The following is a 15,855-nucleotide window of genomic DNA, read 5'->3' as shown; positions in this document are numbered from 1 at the left end:
GGTCAAATGTCACATACAGTGGTCAACAAACTTTTGGGGCCCAATGTTAAGTTTTTATGGCGCGTTTTGATTATGGCTCATAACTTTTGATCCCTTTGTCCGTTTGTGACCAAACTTGGATGGTAGATGTCCCTTGGGGAGGTGAAGCTCATCACAAGGTCAAAGGTCACAGACTGGGGTCAACAAACTTTTAGGGCCCAACGTTAAGTTTTTAGGGCGCGTTTCGATTGTGGCTCATAACTTTTGATCCCTATATCCGTTTGTGACCAAACTTGGACGGTAGATGTCCCTTGGGGAATTAAAGGTCATCACAAGGTCATAGGTCACAGAAAGGGGTCAACAAATTTTTAGGGCCCATTGTTAAGTTTTTATGGTGCGTTTCGATTATGGCTCATAACTTTTGATCCCTTTGTCCATTTGTGACCAAACTTGGATTTTTTTTTTTTTTTTTCAAATGATAGAATTTATTGATTTCTCGAAGCAACATAATTTTACAGAGGATAAATGAATTACAAAGTTATTACTTCAACACAAAAACATTTCTTTGATACAAACAATTTAAACACATATCTGTGTTTTTTATACTTTTTTTCAAATATTTAAATATCTTCTTACTAAAAAACATACTATAAAGGGTCGTACATGCGAGAATGCGAAAATAGGATAAAATAACTTTTGGCAGTCCGAAAGCCCGCCCAGGCCCGCCCGACATGGCGACGACGAGTGCACATTGAATAACTTCCACAGGACCATTGCAATTGACTATACACAGCCCCGACGCCGTACACAAGTGTAACACTTGAGCACATCGACAGGGCCGCGCACAGCCACATTGCAATGTACAGCTAATAAAAGGAAATTCGTAAATACTAATAGGCCCCATGGACAGAAAATCTAGAAATTAGCAAACAACATTCACCCGCCGTCCCCACGCTCAGGCAGGCCCCCAGCGGACTTCCGGCAAGCCATTGGAACGCCAAGGATGCACCCTGCCCGAAAGTATGTACAGTGTATACATTTACATTACACACGCCACACCCAGGTAGGCTCCTAGAAAGCCACCAGGTTGCCACGAACATACCCTGCCCGAAAGCATGCATAAATTAAATTACATCATAACAACGTTAAAAGAAACTCGCGGGTACATAGACCTTTAAACTATTTTCATGCATACCTCCCCGGCAAAGGTTGCTCCAGGCAACCCGTAAACACGTCAATATCCACCTGACGTTGCAACAACTAAATGTATGCAAGGTGGATTCCAAGTATGGAATTATTTTTTTACAAACAAAATCGAATGTTACCAGTTTCCGAGAGAAAATACCTCCATATATTTGACTACGAACCAAATGAAAGTGTTGCATCAGCCCCATCCTTGAATCATCAAGAAACATGAAATACACGATATTAACGAAACAACATCAGACAGTTCAAATAAGTTGAACATGTCTCCATTTATCTAAAAACACAGTGATTTTACCTTGTTTTAGATATATAATTTCTTCAATTTCATAATAATGTTTCAAAGCTCTTTGAAATAACGCCAAAGATAATGTACCGTTCTTACATCTTGTGGCGAATATGTAATATTTGGCATATAAAAAAACAGAATTCAATGTAGTGAAAGGACCATTTAAGATTCCAAATATGAAATCGTTAAATGTAAGAATAACTTCGTCTTTCAAAACTTGTCTTTGGAACTCTCTCAAAAAACGTTGAGTATAAGGGCACTCCCAGAACAAATGTGTAATTGTCTCGGTTGTATCTAAACAAAAGGTACATAAATCAGAATCTGACAAACCAATTTGTTTTAGTAGTTTATTCACCCCGAGGATGTTGTGTAGAATCTTGAACTGAAAATAACGCAATTTTGTCGACAATGAACTTTTAAAAGGAATGAGATAGATTTTTTTCCAGTCAGTGACTGGTTCTATCAAAATTGAATTCCATTTTTCTTGTGATTTTGGAACTTCACGAAAATTATCTACGCATTTTCTATGAATAAATCTACATACTTTAGGAGCTTTCTTAATTTCAAGAATCAGTTCTTCTTGATAATTTTTATCTTGAGTTTGAGGTTTTTTAACAAGATTTTTCCAGTTAAGAGGAATTGCAGATATGATGGAAAAAAAATCCAAAAAATTGCATTGAATTTCATATTTATTTCTAAATTGTGAAAATGAAAGAAAATTACCCTGTTCATTCAAAATATGATAAATTCTCATAATACCTTTATTTATCCAATTATGCTTAATAACAACTTTTCCATTAATTCTAATGCAAGAATTATTCCATATAACTTGATTATGAATATATCTGTCAGGAGGGTTCTGAGAAAAAACTAAATTACTCCAGCAGACAAAAATTTCTCGTATGAATATATTTCCGACCTGATTAATCATATCCTTGCAATCAAGATTACAAATCCAAAATAAGTCTCCACCGAGATCTTTCATTGACAAGTCAAAAAAGCATTTCCAGCTACCCCTACTATCAGGGTTTAAAAAGCGTTTTACCCATGCGGTTTTAAGACCAACAATCATTGACTGAATGTGTATCATTCGTAGTCCTCCCTCACTATAATCTCCAATAATAATTTTACGTTTAATCTTATCTGGCTTCTTGCTCCATATAAATGAATGTATAACAGACTCAATTTCTTTTATGAAATCATCTGGAGGCTTTGGAAGAACAGAGAATAAAAATACTAATTGAGATATACCGAGAGATTTAACAAGAGTAATCTTACCTATTGGGGTTAAATTTCTAGGAGCCCAAACTCTAAAAATTCTTTTCAGTAATTCCATTTTAGGCTTAAAATTGAGTTCAAATAAGTCATTTGGGTTTGTAGTAAAACGTATACCCAAAAGGCGATAAGGCCCTGGTGAATATGTGAAACCCAAAAAGGATACATCTGGAGGATGGGCTTTGTAATATCCTAAAGCAATAACATCTGATTTGTTGCGGTTAATACACAAGCCAGAATATATTTTCAGTTGATTTATAATATACATAATTCTGGCAAGAGAGTTTGTGTCTTCAACATAAAATGTTGTATCATCAGCATACATACTTATCTTTATTTCAACATCATTGATTATAATCCCTTTAACGTTATCATCTCTTTTAATCCATATACTCATTATTTCATTGCAGATTATAAACAGTAACGGGCTAAGGGGGCATCCTTGGCGCACACCTCGCGTAAGATTAAAGAACTCAGAGGCATGACCATTATTTACAACACAAGAATGAATATCAGTATACAAAATTTGCACCCAGGAGATCAAATCATCTCCAAAGTTAAAGTATCTTAAAGCTTGAAACATATATGACCATTCCAGTTTATCGAATGCCTTTTCTATATCTGCTAACAGCATAAAACCAGTAGCTTCACAGTCAATCATGTCTAATGCCAGTCTAATATTTTCACCAATGAATCGCCCCTTCATAAAACCGGTTTGATCACAACTTATTATATCAGACAACACTTTCTTTAACCTTTGGGCAAGACATTTTGCCAAAAGCTTGTAATCAGTATTCAGAATAGATATGGGCCGCCAATTCTTCAAAAAAAGTAAATCCTGATTTTTTTTTGGAATAAGGCTAATGATTGCTCTCCTTTGGTCCAGGGATAATTTGCCTGAAGTAAAAGAGAAATTGAAACTATTAAGTAACATTTCTCCAAGATCTGTAAAAAAGAATTTGTAAAATTCACACGGGAATCCGTCAGTTCCTGGAGTTTTATTATTCTTCATAGTTTTAAGACTGTGTAGACATTCATTGAGTGTGATCAAACCTTCACATTTTTCTTTTAAATTTTCAGACAATTTAATTTCCTGAGTGTCTCTAGGTAACAAATGTTCAAACTCTACAGTAGGAGGATTACACGACGTGTAAATCACCTTATAATAATCTTTGACAGTGTTTAAAATATCTTTTGTCGATGAAACAAGTTCACCATTATCATTGTAAAGTTTGGTAATAAGTTTTTGTCTTTGATTCCTTTTCTCCAAATTCAAAAAATATCGAGTGTTCTTTTCACCATTCTCGACCCATTCTCGACCCATCCAAACTTGGATGGTAAATGTTCCTTGGGGAGTTGAAGGTCACCACAAGGTCAAAGGTCATAGGCGGGTCAATGAACTTCTGGGAGTTAGAAAAATATTAATTTCGTGTACGCGAATGGGCGAGACACAATTTTTCACTTGCCTTGCTCATGATATGAATTTCAATTTACCAGAAGATTTAGTGTACATGATTATAACAGGGTTAGTGCTGTAAATGCGTATGGAGACTGCACAAAGATTTAGGTGTGAATTTTTCTTCAATTTGTCTCCCTTTAATTTTCTTCACCCCTCTGATTACTATTCTCTTGCTTTCCAGACAAAGCATTCATTAATGCTTTGTCCGCCTTTGAACTATTTAACATAACAATGTCAGAATTTCTAAGCTTGGGTATTTGTTCCAAGTTCATCATATCACTGCCAGCAACCTGGGATAGCCTGGTGGTAGTGTCGGTGCCCGGAAAGCAGTGGATGTCCGGTTCAAATCCCAGGGTTCCTTTTTTCTTACATGTTTGTTAAATTACAGATCAGGCAGTTGTGATCTTACAAATTTCATTTGTAGAGGGACACAAATTGAAGAAAATTCACACCTCAACCTTCACCCCTCTGATTAATATTCTCTTGTTTTTACACCAAGATTGTTGCCTTTTTTTTCAGAAACACTAGACTAAGTGAAATTTTGTGTACATTGATTCAAATTATATGAGTTTGTCTGAAGCAGATATATCTTATTTCTTTGTGCCCATGAGAACAGGTGAAATAAAGATGCCAACCACCACACCAGCTGCCAGGACTCGCCCCACCATCCTGATTGATAACCAAGGACTATTCCTCCGTAACCACAAGCTCAGTATCTACATTGTGGTGCCTGTGGCTGTAGGTTTGGTTCTGGCCTTCCTTACCTTCTGTCTGGTGGGCATCTACCGTCGCCATAGCAACTCCAGCAAGGCCAGTCTCTCTCGGGATGAAGAGAGTATCCCAAACATTTATTCCTCTCCGTCCTATCCAGCACTTCTCAGTTCGTGAGTCAAAATTTATTTCTTACATGCATGACCAAAATGATTCAAGCAATGGCAAGATTTTTTTAACATCATTTTTGATACAAAAGTATAAAGTTTTTGCCATGAGTGCAATGCATCAAGAAAAAAACACTTTTACTTATGATATGAAAAAAAAAAGACATTCTGATCTGTGTATCAAGCTGCACTGCTCAGCTCATGCGTAGCTTCAAAATCTATCTCTCTGATTCGTGCTAATCAGTAGAGAACTCCAACAGTCAAGATTTAAACAGGTGACTTGCAGAAATATCCAGATCCTTCACTCTCATAATGTCTTTTCCTCCTCCTCCTCCTCCACTTCCTCTACCTCCCCTTTTTCCTCCTTCACCTCCTCCTTCTTCTCCTCCCCCTCCTCCTCTACCTCTTCCACCTCCTCTACCTCCTCCTCCTCCTCTTCCTCCTTTCTCCTCCTCTTCCTCCTCCTCCTCCTTCTCCTCCTCCTCCCCTCCTCCTCCCCTCCTCCTCCCCTCCTCCTCCTCCTCCTCCTCCTCTCCTTCTCCTCCTCCTCCCCTCCTCCTCCTCTTTCTCCTCCAGGTGCCAGGTGAAGCCAGATGTGATGGACCGATGGGAGATAAGCCCCGCCCGCATCAAGGTTGGTGATGTGTTGGGGGAGGGGGCTTTTGGACAGGTCCTGAAGGGGCTGGTGGTGGGGCGCATCTGGAGCCACCAGTCCTCCCTCTCTGCCATCGTACCCCGGGAGGCGGCCCATGGAGAACACACTGTGGTCGCTGTCAAGATGCTGCATAGTAAGTATGAAATGTGTGATGCCTTCTGAAGCGCAATGACCCTGGCTGAAATGCAGAGGTACTCTCTTTGAAGAGGCACATATGTGGAGATTAGATGATGCTGAAATGATCGGGCTGGTACAGATCAGAATCAACTATAGAGAGAGGAATGGGGTGTAAAGGAGAGAGAGAGAGAGAGTGGAAAAAGGATGCTTGGATGATGTGGTGGTGTCATGAGTCGAGAAGAAAATGAATTCCTGCAATGTGACAGGCAAAAATGCTATGTGAATATGAAAAGATGATATGACATAATGTGATTAACAAGGATTAAAGTGTGTCATGTGACTGAGGGTGATCATTTTAGACCCAATGTAGGCTTAGACAGGATGATAGGGAGGGTAATACCAAGAACATTCTACCAAATAGTTTGGTGACCAGGGGTGCAAGTTGGTTTAATACGTGATACAAGGCATCAAGACTTTTCCCAGAGATAACTGTATAAACTCTCTATGTTGCATTAGATGATATCATAGAATGGATGTAATGTCTGATTTCTATCACCTATAAGATATGTGATTTTATACAAAGCCAAGGCAAATAAGCAATAAACTCTTATTGAATTGTCTGATAAGCAGGACAAATTGTTGCGACATCAGTTAAGAGTACAGAGAAGTGGAATACTACTACATCTGTCAGGTGTATCTCATTTCTACATGCAACACTGCATTGCCTGTATTCTCCATCTGTCTTTTTCTTTCTGCTTATTATGCCTCCGCCACGAAGTGGTGCCGGAGGCATTATGTTTTCGGGTTGTCCGTCCGTCCGTCCGTCCGTCCGTCCTTCCGTCCGTCCGTCCGTCTTTCCGTCCGTCCGTAATGAATTTTGTGGACAAGGTAACTATCAAAAGCTGTTGAGGTATCCTAATGAAACTTGGCATGTATGTGTATTAGGGGGTGAAGTTGTGCCTATCAACTTTTGGGTGCACGTGCTCAAGGTCAAAGGTCAAAAGGTCAAGGTCAAATACATAAAATTTCACTATTTCCACCATATCTATGCAATGCCGGAAGATATTTTCTTGAAACTTAGTGTATACATGTATTACCCAATTTAGATTCTCTGGTGAAAGTTTGGGTCATGAGGTCAAAGATCAAAGGTCAAAAGGTCAAGTAAAAGTATTAAAACTTCTTTTTTTTTCTCTGTAAATTGGAAAATTGTTCAAGGTATCTTCATGGAACATAGTATATATACATGTACTGACTGGCAGTGATTATCTAGAGAATGTAGGGTTCATGGGGTCAAAGGTCAAGTGCAACACTTCAAGATTTTACTATTTCCCTAATGTTCATGCAATGCCAGCAGGATTAGTATTTTTTTTTACACTTGGTGTATGCATGTGTAACCTAATAGAAATTCTCTGGAGAGTTTTTTTTTTCTTTTTCTTTTTTTAATTGCCTCAAAGGTCAAAAGGTCAAAGATCAAGTGAAAGTGCGAACGAACTTTTTCCTCCATATCTCGGAAGTGGCTCAATTTATCGTGAAACTTACTGCATATCTATGCATGTTCTACCTGAAAGTGATTATCTTATGAATTTTAGGGTCTAAGGCCAGATGAACATGGTAACAATTTACTATTCAGTACAGAAATTGCACTTTTTCTCCATACCGGTACCATGAAAATTACTCAATGCATAAATGTATGAATGGGTCAAAGTCAAGTTAAAGTCCTTAAATCCCCAAATACATGCTCTCCTATTCATCCAATTAAACCAAGTTCAAGGAAGGTGAACATTCAACACATTTCTGACAAACTTGTCATTTTAATATTTTGCCAGTTTTGTGAAAATGTAATCACACATTGTCCACATGTACTATCTAGACCTATTAGGAGAATTATGCATTATGGCGGAGGCATACCAGTCGCCATAGCGACATTTCTAGTTAATATTACATTTCTTTCTTTTTTTTTTCAAGCATTCATACCACTTTTATTGTTGAGCTGAAAAGTAATTGAGTAATTGACATTTCTTGTTTTGGATGTGTGTTTTGTCTGTGTCTTTTGACAGAATATGCTGAGGACACACAGAAGCAGGAATTTCTGAGGGAGATTGAGTTAATGAAGGAGCTAGGTTACCACCCCAATGTTGTTAGTCTCATCGGCTGCTGTACCATCCAGGATCCTATATGTCTGCTGGTGGAGCATTGTTACTATGGAGACCTGTTACACTATCTCAGGAACAGACGATCTGAGGTGAATACATATTTGATTATTGCACACTGTGTGTTTTAAACTTTCATGTGGCAATCATCTAAAGATAACTGTTTCTTTGCTGTCAAAAATTTTTCATGCCATTTTTGTGTTACTTTTTGTCTATTTGGTACATTTCCTGTGTCGTATTCCTGTTATGAAAGTATGTGCCCTAGATTGGCAAACAGTTGATAATGGTTAAAAAAAGAGTATGCATGTGGCACATTGAATATATGACATGATTTTTGTAAGTTGATGATATCATGAAGGGTCATTATTTTCTAAAACTTGCTTCATGAACCCATGAACATCATTTTCAGCAGGACTAGGACCTCCATAGTGACTTTTCCATGCAACATTTATTGTACTCATAATTCCATTAGATTTTATCATCCATGTGACTATGAATTATGTAGATATATTTGAAGGAACACGGCATTCACAGCATTATCTTTTCAAAATACCAACACTAGATGATAACATCCATTAAATATCATAACTTGCAGTGCTAAATTCAAACTGAATTTATGTTTCTGTTTTTGTTTTGATTTTGGCAGATATTTGACCAATTCAAGACAGGGAGGGCACCACGCACCCCATGCAAGGACACTCTGCGACCGCTGGATCTTCTCTCATTTGCCAGACAGATAGCCATGGGAATGGTAGATAGCCTTTTGCATTCAATTTCATTATTCCATATTGGCAGTGCTCTCAGGCAGAATAATGTTATCATTGATTTTGGCTAAGAAATATTTACACTATCACTTTGTCTTTTAATGGTATAGACATGTGTATCAGGATGGTATGTCAAGATATAGTAGTAGTAGTAGTAGTAGTTTTTTAGTAGTAGTTTATTCTTTAAAAATCACACCCGTCACAAGGACGGCCGGCCTAAAAAGGCCTATGAGTGATACATGTGTACATCAAACATTATAAATAATACAAAATATATAAATGAATCATGTAAGACATACAGACAATAGAAAATAATTTAACATAACAAAAGAGAGAATATGGTGGGCTAAATAATACATAAAAGAGATATTCAGCTGTGGGAATATAATAAATCGTTACGGCACGTTAAAATAAGGTTGGCAAAACTGGCTACTTGACAGCACAGTGACTCTGATGACATTAAAAAAAGGAATTGTTGGTAAATAGGTAACTGAGGGAAGGTGGGATCTCTTTCTGATATAATACTGAATAATTGTGATCTGAAATCATCATATGCCGAACAAATCATAAAACAATGAAACTCATCTTCTACATCACCAGAATTACAGATTATACAAAATCTTTCATCGTGTGGGACATTTTTATAACGTCCAGTTTCAAGGGCAATAGGGGCACAACCACTTCTAAACAGAGCTAATGCTCGCCTGTTAGATCTATTCTGACATTGCATAACATAATTAGAAGTATTCATAGAATGTTTAAAATTACGATATGTTCTGAGTTTATTTCTGGATTGGGGAACTCTCCTTTTATCATCAAACAGTGAACATTTCCACTTATTTTCAACAAATAATTTACATACTTTGGATACGGTGCTCACAAAATTATGTGTACTAACAAGCTCCGCCAATGGTTCAACATGCATACACTGCAATTTTGCAAATAATTGTTTAACCTTATAACACCAATTCTTAATACCATTATTTGCCAGGGACTTTGACCACAAGAAAATTTTTCCAGGGTAACGGTCACTAGTATACTTACTCAGGTTACACCAAAGCCTAGCAATTGATTGACACTGATAATAAAAAGGGGGATCCCAACCCATATCACCCAAAACTGCATCATTAGGGGTATATTTCCCCACTCCAAGGTAGAAACGACATGCTCTATAAAAAACACTATTAATGGCTGAATATTCTTCTAAGCCCCAAATACCGTTTGCATATTGCAATATGGGCAAAATCATAGCATCATACAATTTTTTATACGTCATAAACAGAGAACCACCTATCAATTTAAATTTACTAATAACCACTCCAAGGGCTCTAGTTGCAGATTGAGCCAATATCTTGGTTCCTTTTTGTAAACTTAAAAATTCATCAAACCACAATCCAAGATGTTTATATGAGTCAACAATATCAAGCTTTTGACCATTACAATGAAATAAAGATGTGGTTTTCGCTTGGGCTTTTCTCCTGAAATGTACAATTTGAGTTTTTAAAGTATTAAATTCGATCCTCCACTTCTGAGCCCACAAACATATACTATCAAGCTTCAACTGAAGATCATTTTCATTATCAGCAATTACCACAATGTCATCTGCATACATAAGCATATCAATGTTTGTATCTAACACCCGGATACCTCTGTTACACAGCCTCACACTATCAACTATATCATTAATGAAAATATTAAACAGGACTGGGGACAAAAGACAACCTTGTTTTACCCCTAGATCCACATTAAAAAAATCAGTAAAGTTACCATTCACATTTACAGTACATTTGGTATCTTGATAAAGAGCCTTTATGGAGTTATACAACTTGCCATGAACACCAATAGACCTCAGCTTGTACCATAACAAAATCCTGTTAACACGGTCAAATGCTTTTTTTGCATCAATAAAGCAAACAAAAGTATCTTTTTTACACAGCTTTCTGTTTTCAATAATAGAATAGAGGCTATATAAATGCTCAAGACAACTCCTTTTCTTTCGAAACCCGTTCTGTTCCTCATTAATAACACATTCTTTTTCAAGGAAATTAATCAATCTTTCTTTTAAGATATCACAATAAATCTTACAAATCACAGATATCAATGTGATACCTCTGTAACTTAAAGCTTCACGTTCATCCATACCAGGTTTAAGAATTGGATGAATAATACCTTTTTGCCATATCTGAGGGGAAATACCATGTTCAAAACAAAAAGAGTATAAAGCATGCAGGAACTGAATAGAAACTTTATTTTTTACTACCTCAGCAATAAAGCCATCTATTCCTGCTGCTTTATCTAGTTTTGCTCTGTTTACTGCTGAAGTTACCTCTGATAAACCAATAGGATGATTCAGGTCATCTCCCCGTGAATCAATTTCCTGAACATTTAATTCCAACTCCAATAATTTCTTTTTTATACCAAACAAAAAATCATCGTCAAAACCAGCATCATTATCAGTAAAAAGAGAGGAGAAATCATTTTGCCATTTACTCAATACAATATCAAAATTCTCAGTTATTTCTCCATCACTATTGACTACCTCCATAGGAATTTTATGACACCTGTTACTTTCATCTGAGCCAATCTTCCCTATCTCCTTCCAAAAACTACTAGAGTCTTTATTAACCATTGCATTCAATGCATTAATTTTTCTATGCTGATATGCTCTTTTTGCTTGACGTACCGCTTTATCAAAATTTCTATGTACAGCTTTATAATCATCAAACTTCATCTTTCTATCATAAGCATTTTTACATTTCAACCATTCTCTTTGTTTACATTTCACTCTATTCCACAAAGATTGGAGATTTTCATCCCACCATGCTTTAGGAGTGTGAGGGAGACCTTTTACAGGTCTATTGGTTTTCTTTTTCCTACAATGCCTGTGTACTGCATTTTGCAGAACTTTTTCAAATTCACCATATAGTTCATCCAAATGCTCTTGAGATGGTACACCATCTACTAATCTTCTCAAAAGAGAATCTATTGCATTTTTACTTTCCTCATCACACATAAATCTATCATTTATATCATTCAAATGATACAGTTTAGACAGATTTTGAGGACTAGAATTAACATGCTCTGTGGATTTGGCTCTATCACCTGAAGGATTTCTGTCGAGTGACCAGCATAGTATAGAATGGTCAGGAATTGAACCTAACACTGGAATAGAATGTTTGTCAATTAACTCTGCAACGAGCAGAACATAAAAATTGGAGTATAGGTTTATGATATATGTCATGATGAAATTTGTATTGTTCCAATATACACTGGAAGATAAATAGCAACAATATCAGCTGTTGGATATTTCATATCATTGCAAAATGTCATTTTCATTAGTTCCTCAATGTTGTTTTGCTGGTCATTTAGGCAAGCTGGACATCAGAAACTGTCCATCTTTATTTTCCCAATTATTGTTGAGTCTTGATAGAATTCTGTTTCCTGACCACGTTGAAAAGTTTGATGCCATTAATGTAATTTTCTCCCATTTTCCCCTCTGCCTCTTATCTAGGAATACATATCTCAGAAAGGTTTTGTTCACCGGGATCTGGCAGCGAGAAATGTAATGGTCGCAGACGATAAAAACGTGAAGATCGGCGATTTTGGATTGACGCGTTATGTTTACGACGATAAGGTGTACGTAAACAGACGAGGTGGCAAGTTACCAGTAAAGTGGATGTCCATAGAAGCCATCTATGACCAAGTCTTCACCACCAAGGGAGATGTGTAAGTGGAGTCTGAGGATGGATGCAAGAGTATATACTGCCCTCTTGAGTTGGATTCATAGCACTTTAAGTAAAGAAAGCAGGCGTCAGTCCTGAATCATAAAATGTACCAGCGAGTCTTTAAAGGGACGCAGTCCTCACGAAATTTAAAAAAATATGTTGTTGTTGGTACTTCCGATGAACTACTTTCATCAAAAACAAACTTTCAAATCACCAAATAAGCTCGTACATTTCGGTTAAAAAAGTGTGACTCTGCAAATGAGCAAGTCTTGGCGGAGAGTCATACGTCATCGATGCACAACTCTTTCCAGCGGTGTTCTGTCATCCCTAGTTTATTTATAAATACATGTTTGCTATTTATTTTTATATTAATTGTATATATAAATAAACTTGAAATATTTTGTTTGAAATAATAAAACCACATATTGTCACATTTTATGAAAAAATCAGATATGATCATTTTGAACACTTACATTGGTTTTCTGAGGCACGGCTGTCAACTTGAGAGTAGGGCATCAATGACGTTGCACCTTTTGGCAGGCTCACACGATCGCTTGCAGGAATTATTCTTTAAAAATCGCGTACGGAGACAATTTTTGATGTCCACGCGTATAAATTGGTGAAAGGTTATATTTTTTACTCTTCTTGATTATCAGTACAGTGAAAATCTCAGGACTGCTTCCCTTTAAAAAGTGACACCTGTAAAATTGCTTTCATTTCTTGCAGAGCCATCGTCTCACATGTAGTTTGCATGGAATAAAGATATTGCAAACATAATTACACAGCCGTGGCTGAAAAAGTTATATTCAAAATATTTATATGAAATGGAAAGCTTGTTCCTGCAAGGTATTTATGAATAGTGAAGAGGGAGTGGAAATGCCTATATCGAGTACCATCTCAGTATAAATCATCTTTTTGAGGTCATATTCATTTAGCCAAAGAAATTTAGAATGTCTAGCATTGTTGAAAATAATGATATTGTATTGCTCTTAGCGCTCTCTTATATCAGCTTCTTTTGATGGAATGATTGAGATTCCATAAATGAATATAAGTGCTACCTTTTCCTTGATCATCAAATTGGCAATGTTGCTAGCATTCTGTAGGCTTCTTCAACCTACCAATGTGTATTGTCCATTTCTCCACAGGTGGTCATATGGTGTGGTGCTGTTTGAGATCATGACCCTTGGTGCCGCACCGTATCCTGGCATCCCGAACAAAGACATGCCTAAACTTCTCAAGGGGGGCTACCGTATGGAGAAACCTGAGAACTGCTCACCAGAAATGTGAGTCACTTTCACTTGAAGATAAAGCATTTCAAATTCTGAAAGTGTCATCAAAGTAGAATGATGTACATGAAAATGGTATCAATTATTCCAAAAGTGTTGTATGAGATCTAAAATCGGAGTACTTACCAAGTGAGGCCGACAAGGATGGGGCTAACAGAAGGAGACTTTCTTTGCAATTTGTTGATGTGGGATGAATTCAGGTATCAATTTTATTCAGATTTCATAAACAATAGTCTACCTTCTAATTAGGTCTATGTCTATGTGTATGACTGTTCATTTAAGCTACTAGAAAATTCTTTGTTTGGTTTAAAGTGAAAGAAGTAAAACATCACACTGACAATTATTGTCATACACTTTATTGAATTGTTGCTCAAGTTTCAAGATTTTTCTTTTCCAGCATACTATGTCCAAACGAGGAGATAAAAGGAAATTGAAAATTTTGGTTTTGATCTTTCAAAAACAACATGAGAGTATTGAAATCAGTCTATGAACAATATATGTCCAGTCAAGTGAAAGTGTAATATCTCCGAATTTGTGATCGCAATTTTGGCCTCAAACAACATACAATCTTCTTTCCAACTACATACAGGAAAGATCTTTGTTTTAGCATAATACAAATTAAGATTTATTGTATTGTGAGTTGGAATTCAGTGAATTATAGTATCAGAACATAGAACATCATATAATTATAGCATCATGATGGGTCATCAATTATGTTTCAGAAAATATCAAAATTTTAGCATCATACTTACTTGATTTATTCATATCCTTATACTGACTTGGCTTCAGTTTCAGCATCATGCAGTCATGCTGGCGAGACGACCCCGAGGCCCGAGAGGGTTTCACCCAACTCCGCAACCGTCTAGAGGAAATGATGGAGCAGAACGTGTGTTACATGGAGTTTGATTCCGACAAGCAGCAGTGTTTTTACTACAGCTCATCCAGCTCCTCCTCCGATGAGGAAGATTCCATCATTGAAGGTGTGGAGGTGGAGGCGGAGGAGAGCCCGATGCTGGAATCAGCCAAGCTGGAGATGATGAGAGACGGTCACCTAGCAACACCGATGCTGAAGATACCCTCGGGGTGTGCCAATGCTCTACAGAGTCGCAGTACTCTTAACCTAAGTCACGTGAGTCCTTGTAAGCCCAGTGCCGTCGTGAGCATTAGTCTCAACAGCCTGGACCACTCCAAGCAAACTGAACTACCCTGGCTACCATCGGATACCGTCACGTTTGGCCGCAACATTGACAATCGGGCTTATTACGCTGGACACCTAAGCACATCAGACGATGCAATGGCACAAAATTCTGCACACATACAAGGGGAAGATCAGAGCAGTGAGAATCCTTATTCTGGGGTCATTGGGTCACTGGAGGGTGTCCATGGTCACAGTGTACCTATATTTGCCCAGATACAGGCAGGAAGCTTGGAGTCCAGAGAGGGTTCCCCAGAGGAACTTCCACACAGCAGTGGGGAGAGCAGTCAGGACAGTGACTCCTGCATCGGAGACGAGAATTCATCAGACGAGGAGCATCATCACATGATCAAGGACTTTGTTCATGGAGGAGACCTCTTTGATTCATGTGACATGTCACCTGATGATGTGCAGTGTATCCAGTACCCTCCACTCATTGCTCTCAAACACCGCGATGAAGGTAAGGAGCTCATTAGCCCTACCAGTCTGGATTCTGGGGTGTCATGTGATATGGCAACAAGCAAGCTGATGATGGATGCTTGCATGGAAGTACATCCCACTTCACTAGCAGACTCAACCGTGTGAGTTGACATGAGAAGCGTCACATAACAATCATATGGAGACAGGTTTTCACAGCCCCATGAGTGAATGTCAGAACTCTGCATATTTTCATGCTTTTTTGTCGTAATGAAATTCCAACAGAATATGACTTATTATTGACTGTCTCTTCCCATGTCCAAACCTGTGAAAAAAATACCAATAGTCAGCTAACTTCAGAGCATATATTGGGCATATAATTGTGTTAAATGGTCTCTGCAATGACAGGGAAACTATGTTTTACCATGCAATTGTTCAAACATGCCTTTATCTGCTCAATTTG

General features: G+C 37.6%; 1 protein-coding gene across 1 annotated transcript in view; it reads left to right on the top strand.

Annotated features, from left to right (window-relative positions):
* LOC139718033 (uncharacterized) overlaps positions 1–15,560 on the top strand; it is a 46,314-nt gene extending 30,754 nt beyond the window's left edge. Inside the window, exons 11-17 of the mRNA XM_071629523.1 lie at positions 4,822–5,089; positions 5,660–5,871; positions 7,913–8,097; positions 8,652–8,756; positions 12,281–12,495; positions 13,640–13,777; positions 14,570–15,560. Of these exons, the coding sequence (XP_071485624.1) occupies positions 4,822–5,089; positions 5,660–5,871; positions 7,913–8,097; positions 8,652–8,756; positions 12,281–12,495; positions 13,640–13,777; positions 14,570–15,560 (2,114 nt within the window). The remainder of the gene's footprint in view (positions 1–4,821; positions 5,090–5,659; positions 5,872–7,912; positions 8,098–8,651; positions 8,757–12,280; positions 12,496–13,639; positions 13,778–14,569) is intronic.
* Positions 15,561–15,855: the final 295 nt, after the last annotated feature.

The sequence above is a fragment of the Diadema antillarum genome, unplaced genomic scaffold, assembly GCF_040938485.1.
Source record: "Diadema antillarum isolate AM-2024a unplaced genomic scaffold, OU_Dant_1.0 scf00000087, whole genome shotgun sequence".
NCBI classification, from domain to species: Eukaryota; Metazoa; Echinodermata; class Echinoidea; order Diadematoida; family Diadematidae; genus Diadema; species Diadema antillarum.
This window is presented reverse-complemented; position numbering and strand designations above follow the sequence as displayed.